General features: G+C 40.4%; 1 protein-coding gene and 1 long non-coding RNA gene across 2 annotated transcripts; one reads left to right on the top strand and one right to left on the bottom strand.

Annotated features, from left to right (window-relative positions):
• Positions 1–2818: 2818 nt before the first annotated feature.
• Positions 2819–4320, bottom strand: LOC148802286 (uncharacterized). Its single transcript, XR_016082972.1, has 2 exons — positions 3924–4320; positions 2819–3836 (listed from the first exon to the last, which is right to left on the bottom strand). It is a non-coding gene; the product is annotated as an uncharacterized LOC148802286 (long non-coding RNA).
• Positions 4321–20735: 16415 nt separating this feature from the next.
• Positions 20736–21940, top strand: LOC104601347 (borneol dehydrogenase, mitochondrial-like). Its single transcript, XM_010264630.2, has 2 exons — positions 20736–20890; positions 21025–21940. Exons 1-2 carry the CDS (start codon positions 20790–20792, stop codon positions 21788–21790), a joined length of 867 nt encoding a protein of 288 aa, XP_010262932.2. The 5' UTR covers positions 20736–20789; the 3' UTR covers positions 21791–21940.
• Positions 21941–26273: the final 4333 nt, after the last annotated feature.

Raw genomic sequence — 26273 nt, 5'->3', positions numbered from 1 at the left:
GGACTCTTCATCCCGGGCCAGGATAGGCGTTGCACTAGTTGATGCCTCCGAGGTGGTTACTAGCTCAGCAACTTCAAGGGTCGGCAAATTGAACGTACACTCGGCAACAAAATTTGCCAAGACTTGCGCTTTGATTGTTGGTCACGGCTCAAATCGAATATCATATTCACTGAGTTTGATTGCCCATTTCGTAAGTTTCCTTTAGACCTCGAGCTTTTGGAGGACTTGCCTCAGAGGTCGATCGGTCAAGACTACAATAGAGTGGGCCTGAAAATTAGGTCTTAGCTTTTGGGCTACTAGCACTAATGCGAAGGCCAATTTCTTAATGTCCAGGTACTTAGCCTCAGTAGCGTGCAGTACCTTACTTACATAATAAACTAGTCGCTGCACTTTCTTTACTTCTCTAATAAGTACCGAGCTGACTACCTCATCACTTGCAAAGAGGTAGAGCTTAGCTCGTCTCCAGACTTGGGTTTGGTCAACATAGGCGGCGAACTGAGGTATTGTTTTAGCTCATCAAACGTGAGCTAGCACTCGTTAGTCCACTCAAAGTCCTAGCTCTTTTTTATGGCCTTAAAGAATGGGAGACACTGCCTAGCCAACTTAGACATAAATCAGTTGAGGGCGGCTATTCGGCCAGTTAATTTTTGTACTTCTTTAATCGACATGGGAGGTCGCATATCTAGGATGACCTGAACTTTGTCCGACTTGGCCTCGATGCCACATCAGCTAACTATGTAACTGAGAAATTTGTCTGGTGTGACACTGAAGACACATTTGTTTGGGTTGAGTTTCATGTTATACTTCCTTAAGACGTTAAAAGCGCAATTTAGGTCGTGGAAATTAAAGAATTTGAAAACTTAGTTTTTACAACCATATCATGTACATAACACTTAAATTTGTTTCTAATTAAGTATAAAAAAAAACATTGTTTAGAAAACGTTGGAAGGTCACCCCAACGTTTTTAAGGCCAAAGGGCATGACTTTATAACAGTACAAACACATCTCAATTACAAATGTGATTTTTTCTTCATCGGTTGGGTCCATTGAAGTCTGGTTGTAGCTAGAGTATGCATCCATGAAACTCAACAACTCGAACCCTGAGGTCGCATCTACCAGGCGATCAATTTTTTTAAAGTGGAAAGCTATCCTTTGGGTGGGCTCTATTAAGGTCTGCATAATCGATGCACATGCACCACTTGCCATTGGCTTTCTTCACAAGTACTAGGTTCGCAATCCAACTCGGATATTGGACCTCTCTAATGAAGTCTATTGTAAGTAGCTTCCTTACTTCATTGTGTACTATCTTCCATCTTTTTGGGGTGAGGTTCCTTTGTCTAGTCTAGTTCAATTTTAAAATAGTGACCAAAATATTAATTTTTGAATTTAGTCCTATTTAATTGTAAAGTTTAAATTGTAAATTGAACTACTACTTTACAACTCATTTAATTCCCTCTATTTAAGTCTTACATTTTCTGATAAATGGGCAAAAGGAAAAAGATACATTAAAAAGATAAAACACTACAAAAAGAAGAGTCTAGACAATCAGGTAGGCTTGTGAGGCTGTCAATGATTCTTGAAACTTTACAATTTGATATGATTATCACATATTTGGATTAGGTGCTTATTTAATCAAATTTAAATTTTGCTATCCGTATCTCATTAATAATAGAAAAACAAAAAATAAAAAATACATAAAGTTTATAAGTATCATTATCTAGAAATTCCACGTGCAAAGCACGTACACACTTACTAGTACTATAAAAAGTGGGAATAGCTCCCCATTAGGGGTGCTCATGATTCATTTAATCAAACCATAGGTTTTTTTTTTAAAAACCGAATCGGTTTTTCCATGTCCCCAAACCAAAATCGAACTGGTACCACTAATTAACCAATTGGCTAGTTTCGATTTTTGACCGATTCAGTTCTTCAGTTTCTTGGTTTTTTATATTTATAACATATATTATAAATAAATATATATTAATATTACATTATAAATAATAAATGACATATAATATATTATAAATATGTATATTATATGATAAATACGATAAATATATATAATATATGTATATGCATAATATATAGGTAATAAGTGAGATATATTAAAAATATATATATAATATGCATACAAATACATATGTCGGTCAGTTTGGTTACCTACCATTTTTTTCTAGGTTAACCAAAAACTGAACTAGTCCCTTTAGAAATATCAAACCAAAACCAAACAGTTCGGTTAGTTGCATTTTTGGTTCAATTTGGTTTTTTGGTTTTTTATGAGCACCCCTACTCGTCATGGCTTCTCAACTTTTTTTGAATAAAATGCCCTTCTTTTTAAAATTTGTTCCTCTCCATTGAAAGGGAAGAACTTATAACTCTAATATTACAATTAAGTTCATTCTATTCCCTATCACTAATTACCATATGTAAGGTATTAACCCCAACTCTCACTCTCATTATATCCTATAATTATCCTATATTTGTGGTATTAATTTAATTTGTTTTTAATATTAAATTCCACTAATTAAATGTTTGAATGTTAAATTTTAGGGGTTTTTACCATTCAGTCCACCTCTGAAATCCTAGTTCCACCATACAGTTAGGGGTAGGTGCCAGCTCAGAATTGATGCCAATTCATAGGCGAGAATGGGTGTTATAGGTGGAGTTGTTCATAAAATTGAATTATTGTAGGTATACAGTTTAAATCTGAATTCTGAGATGAAGTACAGGCTAAAAATCCCTAGATTTTAATATTTAATGGCCAATAAAAGTCAAAGACTCACGAAAAGGGCACATACTCGTTGACAAAACAATAGGGTTTATTCACACGTTAGATCGGTTCCATTTTACTTATTTATATCAATCCAACTTATACTCTTGAGCGGACCAATGGTACAAATAAAACTGACCGAGAAAGAAATAAAACCAATAAATTTTTTAAACTATCTTATGGTTTAGCTAATTGATTAATTCTATTCTTATTGTTTGAAAATTAACTAAGTGTACCTAATTGACGAAAAAGGTAAAATGCCCATTATACCCTATGCAAAATTACATTTTTATCCCTATTTTTAACTTAACTCAATCCCTCTTAGACAGACTGCCATCGCCATCGTCGCCAGCAGTCGCTGCAAATACCGAATGGCAGAGGTCCGGCGGAAGTCGACTCTGACAGACAACGAACGGCGTTGGAACCACCACGGACTTCCACCGGAGGTCGGTGAATTTTTTTCTCCTCTGTTCATCGTTCAAAGTCTTTTCTTCCTCTCTATCTAATCTCTCTCTCTCTAAAACGTCCCAGATCTACAGCACCAATCGACTTCCGTCTATGAGTCTCTTCGTACCGTTTGCTAAAGCCACCGGATTTATGTAGCTAGACTTTGAACAAGTGCTCCAAAGTCTTCCAAGCGTCAGTTGCATCATCTCTAACGGCTTCCTTTCCTGGACACAAAAGTCTGCATCCAAGTTCGGAATACCCAGGGCGATATTCTATGGGATGAACAACTTCGCCGCGAGCATCTTCCATGTCGTGATTCATAATCGATTCATTGCAAATGTCAAATCAGACGACGAGCCCTTTACCATTCCTGATTTCCCTTGGCTCAAATTCACTAAGAGCGATTTCACTCATCCCTTTGACATGGCTGAGCTTAGCGGTCCCCATTTACGAATTTATCATAGAGGAAGGCATAGCGGGTTCCGAAAGCCAGGGTATAGTGGTCAACAGCTTCTGCGAGCTGGAGACAAGATTTATAGAATACTGGGATCGGGAGCACTTCTATAGAATACTGGGATGGAGAGCACTTCTTCTTCCTTCATCACACCCGTCTGTAGATCTGGGACGTTTCAAAAAGAGAGAGAGAGAGATTAAATACAGAGGAAGAAACAACTTTGAACGAAGAACAGAGGAGAAAAAAACTCACCGACCTCCGGCGGAAGTCTATCTCCCTATTTCCTTCTTCCTCCGTCCCCCTCCCAGATCTGTACTTGCGACGATTTGTAGATCTGGAACAAGTCCATGGTGGTTCCAGCGCCGTTCGTCGTTGGCCGGAGTCAACTTTTGCCGAACCTCCGCCATTCCGCATTTGCAGCGATCGCCGTCGGTGAAGATGGCGATGGCCTGTTTAAGAGGGATTGAGTTAAATTAAAAGTAGGGATAAAAATATAATTTCGCATAAGGGTATAACGGGCATTTTACCTTTTTCGTCCTTATAAATTTACCCTTAAAAATTTGATTTGTAATTTGGTGGATTTAATCGGTTAACCAATTAATACATTGCCTTTTAATTTTGACACATCGCGGGTTTATATATAGGTACATAACCACCAACCAAATCGAACCATCGGGTTTTAATGTTTATTAAACCAAAATAGATTGGTTACTTTTTAAAGTCGACCATGTCAGGTTAAATCAGTCAGTCGGTTTGAAAAAAACAAAGCATATATATGAACAACCCTACAAAACAAGGAAGTTGAACACGTTACACTCTCCATTTTATTAATTACTAAATACACAAATTGGTGTAAAAATAACCCATATAACTAGGTTAGTATTCCAATAAAAAAGGACACTGAATTGGTTGTGGGTGAGTTAAAGTGGCCTCCTATTTGATTTTTCACTATTTTTCAGAAATAAAAGATTTCATAAATTTTTGAAATGTCATAAAGACCGAAAAGGAATTAACATCAAGTTTCAAAATATCAATACTCGGGCACTATCGATAGTTTTCTTTTTTAATTTTTTTGAATTTTTTTTTTCGAATTTGATTCAGAAAGGCCAGTTTAAGGTCCGGTCCACCCACCTTCTAAACCGGTCGAAGCCCCGAAACACCCTCTATAGAGATATATCGAGAAACTCCCAATATGTATTGATCGATATGGCCCGATACATATAAATATTTTGAACCTTGATTAACACTCAACAAAATCAAAGTTCAAAATCTAAAAAGGTCTAGCTGCAGGTCTTACCGCCTTCCTACATTTAACTCGATTCGACTTGGGTGGATACGCAAGGAGAGCCTACATCCAGTCTGATATAGGCACATATGGCAAGGCCTCATATGGCGCCACATGGCATTGGCTGGATGTAATTTCGTTCATCTCTAACTACCTCCAACCACTCGATGGCAAGGTCAAGTATAAAAGGGGGTACCTAGCTTCAAGGTAAATCATCTTGCTCACTCTTGCTCTCTAGTTTTCCTACTTGCTTTAATCCAACGGCCACGGAGCCGTCGACCTGACAACCCGAATCAACGTGTGCCACGTGGCATCGACCTTGGGAATGTGAAATGACTCCGAAGAAACTAGTCAGTTTGCCCGCCAACTCCAGGTGAGGAGCGATCCACCGCCCGTCTCGTGCACGGCCACGATCGATCGATGTCAACGCTCGTCCCACATACGGATCCATGATGACACTCGTACAGGGTATGATCGACGAGCGCGGATGCCTCACACCCATGCCAGGCATGGACCCGCGCTCTCAGCCCACCAAGATTCTCCAAAGAGGTGAAGTCAGCAAGGAAGTAGTTGCCACAGGACGAGCAAGTGCAGCTCTATGCAGCCGAGGCCGACGCCTCCATGCCTCCAAATGATGCTCTCTTTGACCAAGCTAAGGCTTCTGCTCAACGTGCCATTCGACGTCCCAAGCATTATAATACTCTCTTCGGCCGAAGCCGAGGCATCCATTCAGCACACAACTCAACCTCGAGAGTGGGGGGCAAGTGATATAGGTGAATATGGCAAGGCCCCAGATGGTGCCACATGGCATCGGTTGGACGAGATCCTCACCGTTTATCTCCAATTGCTTCCAACCACTCCATGGCAAGGTCAAGTATAAAAGGGGGTGCCTAGCTTCAAGGTAAATCATCTTGCTCACTCTTGCTCTCTAGCTTTTCTGCTCTCAAGCGACTTCATTTAAGCCCTCGTCTCAAGCTTGGTTTGACCCCTCTCAAGCACTTGACTAACTTAACCGTCGGAGTTTCTGACTTTGAAGTAACACCCAGGGTCTCTATTGTGTGCTCTCCTCTTACTCTCAGGTTAGATTCATCAGCTTCAGCCAGAACGGAAGTTACCTTAATGCCCTTGACCCCATCCAAGGCAGCAACACAAGTCTTTTTAATATAACCCAAACCAAATCTAATCGCTTTATCCCGTAGCTGTATCCATTTTTTGCTCGATCAATTGACTCTCTAACAAATACATATTGCTAAATATCAATATTTTCAACCCACCCACTATTAAAACCAATATGTATGATTATTGGACAATCTCATTCACCTAACCATGAACCGTTTAAGAAATTAAAAAAAAAAAATGGAAAGAAAAAGCTCAACCAATGACTAATTAGGTGTTTGGCATCGGTGTTGGAAATGCAGCACCGTTGGGTATGTCTGGGTTGTGAGCACCGTGTGCTTATTTTTTGTTTGGAAGCAGTGCTACCACATAGACTGTTTTCTGGGAAAATGATTCTATAGTATTGGCAACAACGAACTATTTTCTAAGGAAATATCAAATTTAACGTTGCTTCAGACCACACTTTCCGAATTTTCAAGGTGTAATTTGAAACAATGTGTTTTATGGAAAAAAATGATATCAAATAAGAGACTGTTTTCTAAAATACTACTTTTTCTGATGTGGTACCTACATGGTGTTGTTTTCTGAGAAAACAAATAATCCTCATTTACTCTTTTCTCTCTCCTATCACTCTCATCTAATTCTCTCTCCCCACTCTTCCTCTTATCTCTCATGTTTATCTCTCCTCCTACTCTCTCATCCTTCCAATACTCTCTCTCTCCTCTGATTGATTCAGATTATATCTAATTAAACCAACCTGTTAGTGAGATGCGGCATCATGATATCCCAAATAATATTTGACGAGTTTAATTAAAAATTTAAATGGGTCAGCGTCAGTTTGTTGGCAGTGCAAATAATACTTCTGCTCAGTTTGAAAAGAGTATAAATGTAAATATATATAAAATGCAAAACTTGTATTTTATATTATTTTATATATTTATATTTGTGCTCTTTCCAAATGAGCCTTCTGCAGGACATGTGGTCCGCACTGTACCAGAGTGATCATTCAGTGCCTCTGCCACATTCAGCAACCTTGACAAGGACGTGTAATGTAAAAGCATACACCAGGTCCATAAATTGAACGTGCATCTGCTGGGCCCTTGGGTCCATCACTTAACTAGACCCTCCAATTAATATATACTATTGCACCACCCCATTTCCATCCATCTCATTTCAAAATTAATGAAAGCATTCCTGCAATAAAATTGGACAATAACCACCGGCGGCGGTAAGGTTATTTACCGACAACAGTCACTCAACATAGAGGCCAAACTCCTAATATCTCAATCTTATATGCAGCTATTTAATGTAGTAGGTTTTGCTTTTTTTGGTTATTTATTAAAACACCAGTATAGTTTCATGAATTTATTAAAATCTACATTATAGTTGGTGTTTTATTAAAACATTCCCTATAGGTTGCAATCGATCTCCATTAGATAAAAGTTGAAAATGACAGTGTAAATACCAACATCCATTCAAATGAATTTAACCAAAATCAACTAAAAACAAAATTTTCATTTTTGCCCCTAGTAAAACATGAACAACCACTTTATTTTTTCCAATTTGATCAAATTTTATTTTCTATGCAAAAAAGTGTTAAAGGTATTTTTAGAATAAACAACCATGGATCCATACCCTTAAACATTTTTCACTCAGTTTAGGGGTACTTTTGGAATAAATAACCATGAGCCCATTCCCTTAAACATTTTCCACCTAGTATAGATGATTATGTCACTATTTTCATATGGCAAAACAAATAGTTCTTAAAGAAAGGTTGATTAAGTAAATAGGTTGGAAACTATAAAGGGTGTTTTAATAAAATATAAACTATAGGATAAGTTTAAATAAATTTGTGAAAGTATGGGGGTTATTCTAGTAAATGACACTTATTTTTCTAAGTACTTGATTTATTTGTTAATTCTTGGAGATATTTCCAAGCTACCACTGACTGCATTAATGACTTGGAAATTGGAATGGTGGAGATGGTTCCCAACTTGAACTCTAATTGACTTTATTTTATTCCCTATTCTTGAATACCGGTAAATCCACTTGAGCAGGTATTTTTTGGAGGTGACGCATCTTTCACCGAAGACAGAAACATGTGATCAATCCAGATGATCTCTCTCAAGTAATTAAAATCATAAATTGCTGACACCTCCTCTGAAATTTTGGATTGTTGCTAAAACGGTAAAACCTCTTCTGAAGATTGATAATTGATAATTGTAATCACTTCTTTTTTTGGAAAGAAAAAAAATGTATTACGATATAGAAAAAAAGGCAGTTACAGTACAAAATCAACAGCTCAGGGCTATCACTAGATAGAATTGCCCTCTCAAGATTCACTATCCAATCAGGGCAATCAAAAAGAAAATTTCCCTCTCAAGATTCACTATCCAAGCAGCACTATTACAGTTCCTGTTACCAAAACGAAAAGAACAATCCAGGTTTGCAATCGCTGAAGAAATGTCATTTACCAACAGAGATAGATCTGCTGCAATGTCACGACTCTTTCCATTCAAAACAAGAGCTAGTGACTAACAGTCAGTTTCAATCACACATTTCTCAAAACCCGCAAGCCTAGTTGATCGCAAAAGCCTCTGCTTGGGCTGCTGATGAAACAAAAGTCGAGCCGAAACAAGCCGCTACGTTGAAACCAATGCTGTCTCTGATTATAACACCAAAGTTGCTCTTTATGATACGGTTACGTACAAATAGATCTCCTTTATTAAAATTAAATTTTCTAAAAAGAGGTATGAAAATGTCCAAAATAGTTTTACAGTTATAAATCAAGCTGGCTGGTTCTACAGAAAAAATAATACAAATTTTATGTCAAAATATCTAGGGAAGTTAATTGCAATTACCAAACTTCAAGGGAGATTTCAACAATAACCTGAAATTTAGGGGTGGTTTCAACTGCAATTTACTGGCGGATCACACCGAATCACACAATCAACCTCCGTGATTCTTGCAATAAGCCCCTATATTCATATTGTTTATCCTTATCTCCTTTGTTATCTGCCACCGGCAGATATACATTCATGGAATTTGTATTTATCTCAAACTCTTGTATCTGTACTTATATATACCAGATTACACATCAATGAAAATTATTGTATTCTCTTCAATCTGAGTGTATCGGTTCATTGTATCAGAGCCAATAACTTGGCTGATGGTGATAACTCCGTTTGTGTTCCAACAGCCTTTGATTCCTCAACTACAGCAACCTCAACAGCCCAGTCTTCAACTCCATCATTGGTGTTCTTTAAAAAGTCTCACAAATCTGGTCTCAGTCAAAATGGATGGTAAAAACTATCTCCTTTGGAAATTCTACATTCTTTCTATTCTGAGTGGTGCGAAACTTACTAGGTTCGTCAATGGCACTAACAAGTGCCCACCTCAGTTGCTGGAAAATCGTATTGAAGAAAATCATGCATACTCCTCGTGGGTTCAATAGGACCAACTTCTAATGGGATGGCTTTCGTCATTCCTAACAAAAAATGTTATTGCTCAACTTGTCGGTTGCAAGTCTTCTCATGAATTCTGGACCACCCTCAAATCCCTTTATGCCTCTCGCTCCAAGGTTCATATTAGCCAACTTCAGAATGAACTGCTTGTTATTAAGAAAAATGATAGCTCCATGCCAGTTTACTTATAGAAAGTCAAGACTATCCTCGACAACCTTGCTGCTTCCAGAGAACTCTTAACAATCTCAGAACTCTCTCACTATACACTCAATGGTCTAGGTGTTGAGTACGATGCCTTTGTCACTTCAATAACCACCTGATCGGATGAGTTATTGTTCGATGATCTGCATGCTTTGTTATTAAATCAAGAACTCAGAATGAAAGCTCGTTGTCAAACTTCCACTTTATTTCCCTCGACCAATACTGCAAGTAGAACTCCCAAGTACAAGAGCTCTTTTCCCTTTCCCAAGTTGGACAACTCTACTTCTGACAAGGATCATCCACCTCAGAAACCATTGAAGTATGCATTTAACCCCTGTCAGATCTGTGGTGTCCAGAACTACTCGGCATTCTGGTGCAAAAATCGGTTCAATCAATCCTTTAAGCCAAAAAATCATAAGCCTACCAATGACAACTCCACTTCGGCAACCTACAATGCATCTACTATTCCTGTTTCGAACAATTGTTGGTATCCTGACTTAGGCACCACCTTCTCACCGCTGAACTTGGCAAGCTCCAACTTCGTTTAGAGTATCATGGTCCTGACAGTCACCATAGGTAACGATCGAGGTTTGCATTTTTCACATATTGGTACATCTACTTTTCATGGGAATTCTCGACCTCTCATCTTACTTAATATATTACATGTTCCCCATTTTCATAAGAATCTTCTCTCGGTAGCACAATTTACTCATGACAATAGTGCTCTATTTGAATTTCACCCTTCCAAGTGTGTTGTTAAGGATTGCAACATGGGGGAGATTCTCCTTCGCAGGAAAAGTAAAGATGACTTATATGTGTTCGATGCTTTAGATTGTCACCTGCAAAATAGTTCTTCTCCAGTTGCTTTAGTTGCTGAAATAAAGTCCCTTGATATCTAGCAGCACTGACTTGGTCATCCCTCTCTTTAGGTTGTCAAGAATGTGCTTCGGATTTTTGATAATTCCTCTCCGCGCTGCACTACCTGTCCTTTTGGAAAGAGCCATCGGTTACCGTTGTCTGCCAACCTCCATTATTGTTCATCTCCTTTTGAATCAATAGTTTCTAATGTATGGGGCCCTTCCCCAATTTTGTTTGCTCATGGTTTTCGTTACTACATAGATTTTATTGATTACTATAGTCGTTATGTATGGATCTTCCCCATGATGAATAAATCTGAAGCACTTTCTATCTTCATCAAATTCCAGATATTTGTTGCTAATATCTTTGACTCTCACATCAAATACTTCCAATCTGATGGCGGTGGTGAGTATCGTAAGTTACTCCTTACCTTGAACAGCAAGGCATTTGTTCACCACTTCTCGTGTCCACACACAATCTTAGAATGGTGTTGCCGAGCACCAAAACCGTCATATAGTTGAGACTGGACTCATGTTATTGGCTCAATCTCTTGTACCTAAACGTTATTGGTTTGATGCTTTCTTCTATGCGGTGTACCTCATTAACCGGATGCCCACTGATGTATTGCGTGGTGTTTCTCTATATGAACATCTATTCTCAAGGAAACGTGATTATCACTTCCTACATGTATATGGCTACCTTTGCTTTCCTTACTTGCGTCCTTACATCTCCAACAAGATGGAGTATCGATCCCATCCATGTGTATTCATTGGATACAGCCCCAACCACAAGGGTTATAGGTGCCTCGATTCGGCTTCAGGACGCATCTACACTATTGGTCATGCTCTCTTTCATGAGATGAGTTTTCCCTTTGCTCACTAGCCTACAGTGCCTACTCGCCACTCTTCTCCTGATCACACCTTTGTTGCTAATCACACAATTACATCCACTAATTCATCTGGGCCCTCTGCACCTCTTGTCCCACTATCTTCATCTTCCTCAGACCGCCACAATAATATGGACCATCCATTGCCATCACCATCCCCGATTTCTTTGCCCCAACCTGTCAAGGCTCCTATCTCCACTCATCCCATGCGTACTCGAGCCAAAGACGACATCTTCAAACATGCAAACCTCTATCTCTTGTTTCCACACGCCATCCCATTCCAGCTTCCTCCTCTGAGCTTACATGCTTCTCACAAGCAAACAAAGATCCACATTGGCATGCAGCTATGGTTGAGGAATACAATGCACTTCTTCGCAATGGAACTTGGGAGCTGGTCCCTCCCCCTCCATGTTGCAATATCATCGGCTGTAAGTTGGTTTTTCGTCACAAGCGCAAACCAGATGGTACCATTGGCCGCTACAAAACATGTACCATCACTAAGGGCTTTCATCAAAGGGAGGGTTTTGACTTCACTGAGATATTCAGCCCCGTTGTCAAACCCTTGACTATTCGGCTTCTTCTCACTCTTGTTGTATCTCTCTCTTGGCCTTTGCATCATATTGTATACAAAATGCTTTCTTACACGGAGATCTATGTGAAGAGGTATACATGTCCCAATCACCTAGATTTGTTGATGATTCTCGACCTTCTTACATTTATCACCTAAGAAAGTCCCTCTACGGGCTCAAATAGGCCCGTCGTGCCTGGTTCTCCAAGCTCAACTCCTTCTCTCTAGATTACGGGTTTACAGCTAGCAAAACCGACTCCTCTCTATTAATCTTGTGCAGTGATGCTCATTGCCTCTATATCCTTGTATATGTTGATGATATCATTCTCACTGGATCCCAACATTCTGCTATTACTGATCTCATATCAGCTATGGAGTCTCACTTTGCGGTCAATGATCTTGGCCCTCTATCTTTCTTTTTAAGTATCGAAGCCATTCAAACTTCTAATGGTTTGTTTCTAAATCAACGTCGCTATGCCCAAGATCTCCTTGAGCGCATTGGTCTTGCCGGAAGGAAACCCATTAATACTCCCATGGCCCCTGGTACTACTCTCTCCAAATTCGATGGCGACCCATTCCCAAATGTTCAACTTTATCGCAGTACAATTGGTGCACTATAGTACATTCTTCTCACTCAGCCTAACCTTGCTTTTGTTGTAAATAAAGCTTGTCAGTATTTGCTTGGAAATTATATAATCTCGCTCTCAGCTCTTATTGTAATGGAGCCGTTCTCACTTTGATTCTTTAATGCATGGCAGAAGAAATAAAAAAAGGCAAACTCGATGGAGAAGATCGGATTTGAACACGCCGAAGGCTCTAACAAACTCCAGAAGGTAAGATTTCATCACATAGTGACTAATTACTCTTTATACTTCCATTTGGCATTTCAGCTGTAAGTTACTTTAATTGAGTCGTTTACGGCTAATACCATTTACCCACATATATGCTGTAGACCTCATAAAGCGTTTCATCCTTGACTCGCTGCCTAAGTAGGTGTCGTCTTAGATCAAGACCGCCAGCCTACAGGTAGGAAAGACTGCCGTCTTTGCTCTCCGGTCCTAGGTGGCTCAAACTTCTCTAAAGCGCTGGCTTAGGTAGGAAGATGCCAAATATTTGCAAAGATTACAACGAGAGCTTGTTCTTCCTATCACCTTCTGTGACAGTTTTTCTCAAAATATTTAAAAGGTCTTCATTGACTGCATGGGGCTACGCAGGACATAGCCCATCCCCCAACCGTGATGTAGATGAGCTTTTAATCCAAGTCTCCACTACAACAAGCTCGAGACCTTACCAACCAGCCAGTTGGAACCTCAACAGGATTACTAATAGTGATAGAGCTTGGGTTCATCTCAATCTTGAACTAACCAAGTTTGAGTGTAGTAACACTTGGGTCCCTGAACTTTACAAGTGAAAAAAGAATACAAAAAGTTAGAAGTTAGGTTTTAAAGATGCAATAAAAGTGAGGATAAAATGGTCTGATAAAAGTTAATGGGAGGAATATAGTGTTAGAATCTAAAAGTACAAAACTGCTTTATGGTGCAAATGAAAGATAATTGAGGACCTAAATCTCACTACCCTCAAAATACAGGATAATTATCTAATTGATATATGAAATCAACCATGCAAAGAACAAGTCCAGCGGCAACAACAAAGGGGGAGAAGGGAATATTAGGCAAGGAGGGATGGAGGAGGGGAAAATAGGAGGGAAGAGAGTTTTAATTATAAAAATGAGGCTACGTACTTGTTTTAAGAAAAATAAGAAATGGAAAATGAAATAAAACACTAAGAAAGTGATCTCTTACTCTATTTAGAATTCATAGACACAAGGATCCATTTGTGCAGCCTAGCTAATAGCTAACAAACTATTGGGAAACCAAATCTCCATGTAACCTTCATACCAAATCTCTACGCAACCTTCATTCGGAATCTTCTTGCATGCATGTAATTAGTATTTCTGGATGTATTTGGAAAATCGATTCCTACTGAAACCGAATCTCCTACTAGTATATATAGGATGTACCTTGCATAATAAAATCACCACAGTTTCCACAAAGGTTTCTTTCATGGTATCAAAGCAAGGAACAGGAGCAAGAGGTCTGTGTTCTAAGACCTGGAAATCAGTGGTGGTTACGACGTAGCTCGGCGCCGGTAGAGTACGGACTTTGCACTCCCGATCTCTAGTTCGGCACTTCGTCTTCCGCAGTCGTCACTACGGCGCTCCCAGAAACCAGAATCCAGACTCGTCACCTCCATCGGAAATAGAAAGAAGAAGAAGACTCTTCGTCGTCCTCATCCCTCACTGCGAATTCAGACTTCAGAATTCCAGCTTGAGCAGTTACCAGTTGGAACAGTTCCACTGTTCATCTGTTCCAGACTCCAAAGAGACAGAGATCGAGAAGCCTCCCAAGGTTGCGACCGGCAGATTCAAGTTCCGAGTTGTGACTTTCGCGGTTCAGACAAGAAATCTGCACTCAAGCAGAGCTCTTTGATTTCATTCTTCTTCGGTCTTCTCCGGTTTTTCTTCAACAACCGGCTCCACCTTCACCTCTTCAGTTTCAGCTACAGAAACTGAAACCTCATCGATCTTCACTGTCTCCTCTTTTACTTCCGCTTGAGTTTGGGGCTTCGGCATCGCTTTAGTCGCCCTCGGGGTTCTCTTCGAGCCAGGCGCGACCGATCCCTTCTTCACCACACGGGGAGGCATTGACGCGGATCCCTCGAGAGTTTGGAAGTTCGATAAGCGTAGTAGAGATTGAGAGAAGGTCTACAAAGATAGCAGAAGCCTGCCTAGAAAGAAATAAGGCCCGGAGGTCAAAGGTTGATTTGAAACCCTGGTTCGTATTTGAGGAAAGATACGGGATTTTTCTATAGGTCTCTTCCTCTCCCAGATCTCTTCCTCTCCCTCTCGTTCTCTTCTCAGAGTTTGAGTTTGAAAGTTGTGATTACAGTTACGTTTCCATACAAGGAGATGTGATTCAACCATTAGTCAATCCCCCAACCAGGCAATGGGAACTGGAAATAAATCCAGACCTCAGAGAAACCAGTAGATTTTTTGTACAAAAAAGGTCAAACCAACTTACAACCGTGAAAAGGTCAAACTGTCACCCATGGCTTCGGAGAGAGAAACATCTCTAAACCCACCTTCCAGCATTTGGGCACAATATGAATATATCAATAGAGGGAGGCATAGGAGAATTGAGTAGAGAGCAAAGAGAGAGGGCCATAGTTAGACCCTCTTTCCTGTAACTCTCAACAACAGAAAAGAAACTTCTTATAGAAACCCATTTTACATTTCTTCTTCCTCTTTTTGTTTGTCCTCGGTTTCTTAGTTCTCTTCGTCGGAACTGAGATCGACATCTCTGTAGATTTCTCCCTCTCCTTCTTGTTCTCTTCTTTGGAACCCACCGGAACTGAGATCTACACTCTCGTTCTATTCGCTGGAGCTGAGATCGACATCTCTGTAGAGAGAATTTGTTCTCTTCTGGTTCTGTTCTCTTCTCTGGAACCTGTCAGAATTTGATTTGGTTGCAGCCGAAGCCAGAGGGAGTACACATTCCCCTCTCTCAGCAGAGCACCACCGCTTTTGTTAGAGTTGATGGAGGGAGATTTGGCCCAACCCCTTGGCCGCACAACACGTGGAAATAACTAGGTGTGACTTGGGAGGAGCGCCATCTCAGCACAGCAACAACCGTGTCCCAAGAAGACCCGAGCTCACCAAGGGGAAGCCCGACGTCAAAAGAACTTGCTAAGGATGAACCCCGAACTGACAAACGTATCCCAGGAAGGACCCGAGCTCCCCAAAGAGAAGCCTCGAGCTCCCCAAAGAGAAGCCTCGAGCTCCCCAAAAAGCCCGACCCCTTTGCAAAATTTTTAATTCCCGGGATCCATCCGAGCAGAGAGTGTGACACTGTACCTTGTAGCCGGGGGAGAGTCCTCTCTTGTCAGGCATTGTTTGATCATTAAGGGCTGAGAGGTTAAGTGTAAGGCCATTTAGGGCTTTTATACCTGATGGGCTAATCTCAGTTAAGACCATTGTCATTGGGCCTTCATAAGATGGCCAGACTCAAGGACAATTTAGTGTAAATGTTGGGCCCATTAAGGGCCCATACTGATGGACTCAGGGGTTCATTGTGTTTAGTAGTGAATTCGGCCAGGCTTTGTCATAGAAGTTAGGCTGAACCCATATGGCTTTTGTGAAGTCAATGTTAGGGTCCCACACCATACAGAGAGAGCCAAGTTAGCCAGCAATTAATAAAGGGACGTGAGCCACCTACTTAATGGGCCTAAAGCCCAAAGATTAACTGGATTAATTATCTTAGGCGAATTTGGATATGGATATGGTTTTGGATCAGCAGATAAGGATAGGAGGATAAGTCTTATCCACTTAAAGAGTTTAGATCCAAATAAAGATTTGGATTAGGAAACTCCTAATTAGATTAGGAGATCAGCTCTTTAAGATCTATATAAATAGATGAGGGAGAAATGCTCCAAGTTTACTCATTACTCTTAGTTCTCCCTCTCTCCTTTTGCTCTTGTCGCCCTAACCCAAATTTGACATCCATTCTTGAACTGATAGAGGTCAGTTCTGATTTTTGCAATTGTTGCTGAAGGACTGCATTGCTAAACCTGCTTCATCTCAAGCTGCTTCATTTTCAGTGGAAGTGGGTTTTGGTACCCTCTTTGGGCGTAAACACCTACTTTGGGAGCTACATGTGCGGATTCCGTATCAGGTATTGCTCTCTCTTTCTTGTGGTTTCAGATCTGGTCCGCTTTAGATCAAGAATGATCCTTGAAATATGCAGTTTTTCTAAAATTGGGAATACGATTCCCAGAAGGGAGAAAAGAAATTTTTGAAATTTCGCCCAGCCACCCTACATGGTTCGGCCATCCATATGATGGATTTCCCCTTCCTTCAGAATTGCCTGAGGGTAACCATTCGGTCGGAGAGTCTCTGAGTTTCTTTGATCGACCGAGGTGGTGTCATGTCCAATATGGCCTGAATCTTCTCTAGGTTGCCCTCAATGCCCCGTTGTGTGACAACGAAGCCTAGTAATTTGCTTGAGGTGACACCGAAAGCACACTTGTTGGGATTAGGCTTCATGTTGTACTTTCGCAAAGTGGAAAAGGTCTCGGCAAGGTCCGAGGTATGTTAGCCAGCCTTCAAGCTTTTCACTACCATGTCATCTATGTAGGCTTCGATGTTTCTCCTCATCTGGAGGTTGAAAACCTTGTTTACAAGTCCTTGGTAGGTGGCTCAGGCATTCTTAAGGCCAAAAGTCATAACTTTTTAGTAGTAGGTGCCATGCTTGGTGATGAAAGAGGTCTTCTTATCCTCGGGGTGCATCTTTATCTAGTTGTATCCAGAGAAGGCATCCATGAAGATGAGTAGCTCACACCCTGTGGTGGCATCAACAAGGTGGTCAATCCTCGGTAAAGGAAAGTTGTCTTTGAGGCAGGTTTGGTTGAGGTCTATGAAGTTAATACAGATTTACCATTTCCCATTAGCCTTCTTTACCATAACCACATTAGACAACCAGGTAGGGTAGTGTACCTCTCAAATGGATCTGGCGTCATGTAGCTTGTCAGCTTCCTCTCCGATGGCTTTCCAACGTCCCGGTGCAAAGTTCCTCTTTTTTTGTCGAACTGGCCTAGAGCTCGAGTCCACGCTCAACCAGTATGTAATGAACGAAGGGTTAATTCTGGGCATGTCAGCGGTAGACCAAGCAAAGACATCGTCATTAGTCTTGAGGAAACTTACCAGTTCGAAAAGGGTGTCAGGAGGAAGGTTGGACTCAACGTGCATTGTCTTCTCGAGCTCGTCCTTATCTAGGGGAACCGAGACGAGGTCCTCGACTCGCTAGCTCATCCTTGAGGTTGAGCCCTTCAACAGCAAAGCTTCTTTGTTCTTGCCCTTCAGCGCAGCCACATAACATTGTTGGGTGGCTTGCTGGTTCCCACGAATGACTTCGATGCCGTGCTCGGTGGGAACTAAATGGCGAGGTGGTAGGAGGAGATGGCTACCTTAAGTGCATGGAGAGTCGGCCTCATGATGTAGCATTGTATGGGGGAGCCGATCCTCACAACTAGGAATTTAGTCATCCTCGTCACTTGCCGAGACTCTGTCCCTACTGTGAGGGGTAGGGTGATTTTTCCCTCCGGTCTAACAACACTCCCGGGTAAGCCGACAAGTAGCACGTCGGCTGGCTGAAGGCACTTTAGTGCCAGTTTCATCTTCTTGAAAGCGTCGTAGAAGAGGATGTCTACTGATGAGCCATTGTCGACAAGTATCCTCTTCACTCTAGATAATTGGCGATGGTCATCGACACCACCAATGCATAGTCATGGGGGACCGATACCCCCTTTAGGTCCTTGTCTGTGAAGGTGAGGGCCTCATTTTGCTTTGGCTTTTTGGGAGCCGATCCCTAGATGTTGAGATGCCTGGTGTAGGCCTTATGGGTTGAGGTTTGAGGCACCACCTGAGGCCGAGCCCCTGGCGATGACGTCAATGACTCCAGCCAATTGCTGTAGTTGTTGCTGCTATGAGGATGAGGTGTTGGCATTACGTCCCATGTATTCCTTCAGATGACCACGACGGATGAGGGACTCAATCTCATTCTTGAGGTCATAGCAGTCCTCGGTGTCATGGCCGGTGCTACGGTGGTACTTGTAGTATTTTTTCGGGTTACCCTTCTTGGGGTTCCTCTTCATCTTCTCCAGCCACTTCATGTACTCCTCTTTCATTACTTGCATGAGGATTTGCGTTCAGGTGGAGTTGAGTAGCGTATACTTGTTGTATGTCAAGGCTGGCGGGTTCTTGTTGCCATCTTTGTTGTTGTTTTTGTTGTTGCCACGACCGTCTCCATTCTTCCTCTTCTTTTCTGAGCTCCCACAGTTGTGGTTGGCCTCTCCCTCTTGGCTCCCGTTGACCGAGGCCTCCTCAGCGGCGATGTACTTTTGAGCTTTCTTTAAGAATTCTGCATTGGTTTTGGGCGGTGTCTTGGCAATGGAGCACTTGAGGACCGACCCCGACAGGAGGCCGTTGATAGCTGCTTACATGGAGACCATGGGCGGTGTCTTGGCAATGGAGCACTTGAGGACCGAGGCCTCCTCGACAGGAAGAATTCTCCATTCTTCCACTTCTTTTCTCAGACCTCCAGCTCTTCTTTCTTGAAGCGATCGATGTATGATGGCAGACTCTCACTATGTTTCTACTGGACGGACATGAGTGAGATAACACTCTTCTAGCACCATCGACTGTTGATGAAATGGGCGGGGAAAAGACTTGTGAACTGCTCTCACGAGCTGATGGAGAGAGATGGGAGACGGAGAACCATTGACGGGCTGCCCCCTTGAAGGTCACTTGGAAAGTTCAGCATGTTAAGGCATCGAAATATCCATAAAGGAGCATGAGCGCTCGGATGATTTCCAGGTGGTTATCTGGATTAGTGGTTCCGTTGTACATTTCCAAGGTGGGGGCTTTGAAGTGGGGCAGGAGGGGCTCTGAGGTGATGGCGTCGGTGAAGGTGTCCATCTTATTGGACGAGGGATTCTAGCTTGTAGAGGCATGACCTCAGCCCTCCTTAACCTGTCAAATTTCGTCTTGCATGGCGCCGATCTGCGCCTCAAGGTCAACAATTCTACGATCAACGGGGGCTTGGGCCTCGTCTTGGTTCTCTCGAACGCAGAACGGGTTGGCCCAATTCCCTAAGTACTCTAATGCGGCACGTCTTGAATCTTTTTGTCCCGTCGGTCAATGAGGAGTTCTTGGAGGTTTGATACTTGAGAGGGAGAGGCACGATGTCAGCCCCTAGCCCTTGGAGGAGGACTGTAGTGGACAGAGTGCCCACTGTCGTCTCGGGGGCTGTCCATGCAGTAGTGTCTTTCATGGTCCTGGTGGTCATCGTGGGATCTTGTAGAGTCTCTTCCCCGTCAGTTGGGAGGCAGGAGGTCCTTGACGGATAACTACCACGTCGGCTACTGTTGTTGGACCCTAAGGGGTCGGTCCGGTTGGGTCTGACTGGGTGTTGAACTAGTGGAGCTTGGGAAGAGCGTCCGTTGTGGTGCCCTAGGTTCCCAGTAGGGCGACCCCCCTGTGGGAGGACTCTTGTCGATCACCCTACCTCGTCCAATCTTTGTGTTATGTTGTCGAGCCGGTCGAGGACCATCCGAAATTGGTCCATGGTGACAAGGTTATGAGTATTTTGATTGTTGTCTTGGTTATCAACCATTATGTTGGAAGCTTAGTAGTTGGTTCTTAGAGTAAGTGAGTGAGGGAAGTCTTTAGCAATCATTTCCCATAGACGGTGCCAATTGTTGCTGCCTGGAATGGGTTGAGGGCAGCAATGTAATTTTGCTTCCATTAGTCAGGGTTTGTCGTGATTAAGGGCTGATAGGGCTGAGGACTTGTAGATCTGACCTGTAGGGGAGAAAATTCGTTAGTGGCCCCAAGTGTTATCTTAGGGGCGAAGACTCCAACAGTCAAGTTAGTAAAAGCGTAGCAAAGGAGTCGGATGAGACTTGAGTAGAAATAGCTTAGACATGCTCACCAAGGAACTAGAAAGCTTAGAGCAATAAATGCCAAAATAGCTTACCAAAAGAGTGACGCCACTTATTTATACTTGAGCCTGCCACCATTTAATTACGGACGGCCAGGATGCAATTCCTCAATTATTGGCTTATTGGTTGGCTTTTTTCTTTTTTTATGAAAATGAATTGGTTGGCTTATTGGTTCTAATACCGAATGGATCATCTATATAAGAAAGTAAATGCATGGATAGAAAACAGTCCAGGCGGGCAGTGGATGATGGGAAGCAGTTCAGTACTTTCTGCTGTTGTTAAGAGGTATATTATATTATACTCAATTGCTCATTTATACCAAGCTTAGTTCAGCACAGCTTTTATAATTTCTTCATATTCTTCAATTCTCGGTCGATCAGTATATATTAATAACAAAATTGTTTTCGACTTTCCTCTAGATTGGAAGGTAAGGTAGCTCTGATTACTGGTGGAGCCAGCGGCATAGGGGAGTCCACGGTCAGACTATTCTGCCGCCACGGCGCCAAAGTAGTTATTGCCGACGTCCAAGATGATCTGGGGCACTCGGTCTGCAACGACATCGGCTCCAAAGCAGCGTCCTTTGTCCACTGCGACGTCACAAATGAATCACACATTCGGAAAGCCGTTGATACCACTGTAGCCAAGTACGGTAAGCTGGATATCATGTTCAACAACGCCGGCATCGTTGGAACGCCCAACCCTAACATCCTGGACAATGACAAGGGCGAGTTCGAGCAGGTCCTCGCCGTGAATATAACAGGCCCCTTCTTGGGCACCAAACATGCAGCCCGTGTAATGATCCCGGCCCGGCGCGGCAGCATAATCAGCACAGCCAGTGTTTGTTCTCTCGTCGGAGGCGTTGCATCACATGCCTATACGTGTTCAAAGCATGCCGTGGTGGGGCTCACGAAGAACGCGGCGGTAGAGCTGGGGAAGTTCGGCGTTCGAGTTAATTGTGTTTCACCGTACCTGGTTGTGACGCCATTGACAAAGAAGTTCTTCAATCTGGACGAAAATGGATCACCAGGTATTTACTCCAACCTTAAGGGACGGATGCTTTGGCCGGAAGATGTTGCTGAAGCTGTTCTGTATCTAGGGAGTGATGATTCCCTGTACGTTAGTGGACACAATCTTGTGGTTGATGGAGGTTTTACCATCGTGAATCCTGCTTTCGGCATAATTTGATGATCAATTTAATTAGAAGTGGGTTTCCTTCAATTTCAATCTGTTTTATGCTTGATCAATTATGATGTAACGATCTCTTTTACCGAAAAATATGATGTAACATCTTGTGTGTCTTGTCCATTTTTCAACAGTGTGAGCTTGTCGATCTTACTTTGTTGTGTGTCTTGTGAGGCACGTCTGAAGATACTGTCTTTAGAACGCTATTTGCCCCCACTCAGTTTCATTGAGTTTGCTATTGAGTTACAGGAAAATTCGTTCCTAAGATACAACAGACCTTTGGGCGAGAATCTGCCACCAGCAAAGTTGAAGAGTCTCCAAAGAAACCTTCTGTGGGATTGTAGCAGACCAGACTGAGAGAGAGAGAGAGAGAGTGAATTTCGAAATTGTATGTTTTAGAGTCTGATTCATGCTCCTTAAATATTTTATGAAGAGGTATGAAGAAAAGGTAGGTGTTGGTTCAGAGAAGGCACTTTGAACAGTCACAATTTCAAACATTGTGACCGTTTAAAAAGTAGTTAACAGTTAATGACTGTTAACTTTGAATCGTGCCTCTCGATCACACCTGATCGAATCGTGACCGTTGATCTCATCCACGGTGATCAACGATTAGCATCGCACCAAAACCAAAGCCGCCCTTTGCGAGCACTGATGTGGTCTAGAGCAATGGCTTTTTCTAGAAAAAATGATGCCAAATAAGATGTCATTTTTTGAAGCACCACTTTTTCTGGCATGGCACTGATGTGGCACTGTTTTCTCAAAAAAAATGACACTGATGCCAAACACACCGCCATGATTTAGAAGAGAAGTTGGTGGAATAAGATAATAACATGCATTGGTAGATGAGATGGAAGTAGAAGAGGAGTTGGAATTATATTGGATGCTACAAATTTGGTCCTCACACCATCCTTGCAACCTTTCTGTACATTGGGAACATCTTCTCATAAATGAAAATATACAAGTATAGAGATGTTCTCAATGCACGGCTGCAAGTATTGTGAGAATGGTGTGAGGGCCGATTTTGTGAGGGCAAAATCAGATATTGGACAGATCAGAGAGTTTTTTGGTACTAGTTTTGGGGTGTTTAGTGAGTTGTTTTTGTTGGTTCCAAGTTATTGGTCTTGGTATCTTAGTGGTATTTTGTGTTATGTAGCATGATGCTTTATATCCTTTATCTTCTTTCAATATATTCTTTATTTATCTTAAAAAAAATATATTGTAGATGTGTCCAAATGTTGTACAAAAATTTGCATTCTTTTGTAATTCTTTTCATTTTTATCATTTTAAATTTTTATTATATAATTATAGCATCAAGGGTTGACACATTTGATCCAAAGGGTTGAACTATTAACCCAACACCAAACAGAAAAACAATTACATTTTGGGCCAGTTTTAAATTTTGTATTTTAATTCGGTCATCAATAACGATAGTTTGTTTTTATCATATTTAATATGATTAATATAAAATGTTATAGATGTGTCCAATGGTTTTGTATAAAATTTATGTGTGTTTTGTATTTTTATAATTCTTAAATTTTCTTATTTAATTATGACATTAAAGGTAAATACATTTGACTTAAAAGGTAGAATTGTTGATCTGCCACCAAACAAGAAAATAATTTCATTTTGGGTTAGATTTAAATTTTTTATTCATACTTATTTTTCTTTAATATGATTAATATAAAATATTAGATATGTGCCTTTCTACAAATTTTTAAGTATGTTGTATTTTTTTGTTAGATGTGATGAACATATAATATTAATTTTTTATTATCATAATTTTTTCATTTTAATCTTTCTAATTTTTATTATTTAGTTATGATATCAAGGGTTGACACATTTTTTAATTAACAACAAATTTACTGATGAAAGTTAATTAATATTAATTTTCAGTTTACTATGGATTTACTAATTTTCAATTATTATAAATTAACAATAGAAAATTTACTAATATGCAAAAGTTAATTAACAGTAATTAACAATAAATTTAATAAATACAGTACATATCAACTATATTTACTAGAAAATTTTAATGAATAAAATTACCAATATATTAATGATAAATATTAAAAGTAAATTAATAGAAACTTAACAGTAGAGTATTCAAAGTTAATTATTAATAGTAAACTTCAGTTAATTTACAGAAAATTGTTAAATACTAAAAGTTACTTATTCAAGGAAAATTCGTTGGTAGTTAACAGCAAATTATTAGAATTTGAATGTTTGATATAAATAATATTAATACATTATCATTAATTAGGGCTACAACTTTGGCTGGACTAACCTCGAGCCAATCTGATCCAAACCGAGTTTTTACATGAATTGGGCATGAGTTCTTGGGGTTTGGACTGGGCCTAAATTAATGATGGCGGGTTGGGCTTGGATTGAGGCCTCAAATACTACAAGTCCACTGAACAAATATTTATAATTTATGATTTTTCAATCCATTTTACTCTTAAATTGAACTATAAAGCCCAACGGATGATGATTATGCAAAAATATATTAATATATTAATATATAAATTACCCACGTTCATTTAGTAAAATGCAAGTTGTATTGGAGTTGTATAAAATCTTGGGTTGGGCTCTAATTGATTTTATTTATTTGGGAATGTCATAGGCTCTTCTCCTTTAATTTTACTTAACAGAGCGTGTGCATTGCCCAGGACCCCGCTAGTTTCAATATATATCAATAATTCAATTTTCTAATGAAGTCTTCAAGAAAAGTAGGTTGGAATTTGGCTATATTAACGATCGATCACGAGAAAAGTAGGTGGGAAAATAGCGTCATTGTTGCATTATTAGTTTATTACCCAAAAAATTATTCCTGACATTTTGTTTTTTCCTAAGACTAAGACTAGTGTTTCACCTCACGCTAAAATTTATCTACATGTGCATGTCAGCATGTGTATAAAATATGCGTATATTTGTACATATTTTAATAAAATTTGTAAACTATTCCAATACATTTTGAAACTTGAGTATAAAATCCAACAGATGCTGGTCATGCAAAATTATATTCATAAGTACTTTCTAACTAAACCAACCCACTTCGGCCCAACTGAACTTAGCTATCTGAGTTTACATCTCCGCCCCATAAGAAGACACCCAACAATGTTTCATAGCACATTCTTGCTGTGTATTGGGAATATCTCCCGATGATGATATTATTGAGGTTGGTATTATTATCGGGAAATATTCTCAATACACGACGGAGATGTACTGTGAGGTATTGTGGGGCAGACTCGCTTGATCCTACTTTTGTTCAAATTTATTTGGGTTAAGTTCATGTCATAAAAACCAGTTTTGACTTTGATTGGTCTGGATTTGAATCTAAGGTTTACTTCTTAGGGTTGGACCTAACTAGGTTGATCTTCAACCCGATTCAAGTCACCCAAGTTGCACTTAATTAATATTATTATTAATGTATAAATAAATTAGCTACTATCAATAAAAGTGTAAGCTATATCTGTTATACAAACCAAAAAATCTTGGGTTAGGCTCCAATTGGCTTGATTTAAATGGGAATTTCATTGCTAGGATTCTTTTCCTTTAATTCTATATTAATAATAGAATTTTTTCATGATTGTAGATATGTTCGTACTTTTTAGGATTGATGTGAAAAGGAATCTGCTTTTTGAAACCTTTTCTTATGATGCCTATATTCATGGTCACGAGAAAAGTAGGTGGAGAAGATGATAACAACTTTTTGTTTTTGCATTTTTCACGCTAAAATTTAGCTACAACATGTATTGGAGAATGGAGATAATGTAACGGCATCTCAAATGATTTCCTACTTCCATGATAACGAGTGGGACCAAAATAATTCCCTACCATGTTTCAGCTTGTTGTTTTATTAACTCTCTTTTGCTATTGATTAAAATAAATGCATTTGAAGAGGAAGTTTTTTGGGAGGACTTGTGGTGAGGGGATTGTAAGATTGTCCACTTTCAAAAGCAAAACATATAGCTAAAATGGCAAGGAGAAATGAATGGGATGGCTTGGAATATGAAGTGGGTAGTTTTTTTGTTTTTTTATTTTTTTTATATTCACTCTGAGCACTAACAAGTTCTCCATATCATTATTCTCATGACAGTTCAACCCAGGGTAAGAATTTATAGGTACAAAATACAGTTGGGGTAGGTGCCACTCAGAATTGATGCCAATTCACGGGCGGGTATTGATGCATAGAGTGAGGGTAATTGACCTTTTGAAATGTTATAGATCTGCAGTAGAAATCAGAATTCTGCAATGGGCCTATCCGTACTTCTCCGGTTCTTTGTATTGCAAGAAAAGTTGCCTGCAATATTAGAGGTGGACTTTTCAAGTAAGGCTACAGATATCCCAAATAAAGTCTACCCTGTTAAGAATTTGCTTATTTGGATCACTAATCAACTCCACTTAACAAGGCCTTTATCCCAATCATATGGCGTTTTGGCTACACAAAATCCTTTTTCTCCGTTACCAAGGACAGATATTCTGTTGC

The sequence above is a fragment of the Nelumbo nucifera genome, chromosome 2, assembly GCF_055504915.1.
Source record: "Nelumbo nucifera cultivar China Antique chromosome 2, China Antique-T2T, whole genome shotgun sequence".
In the NCBI taxonomy this organism is placed as follows: Eukaryota; Viridiplantae; Streptophyta; class Magnoliopsida; order Proteales; family Nelumbonaceae; genus Nelumbo; species Nelumbo nucifera.
Note: the sequence above shows the minus strand (reverse complement) of the source record. Positions and strands in the feature narration are given on the sequence as shown.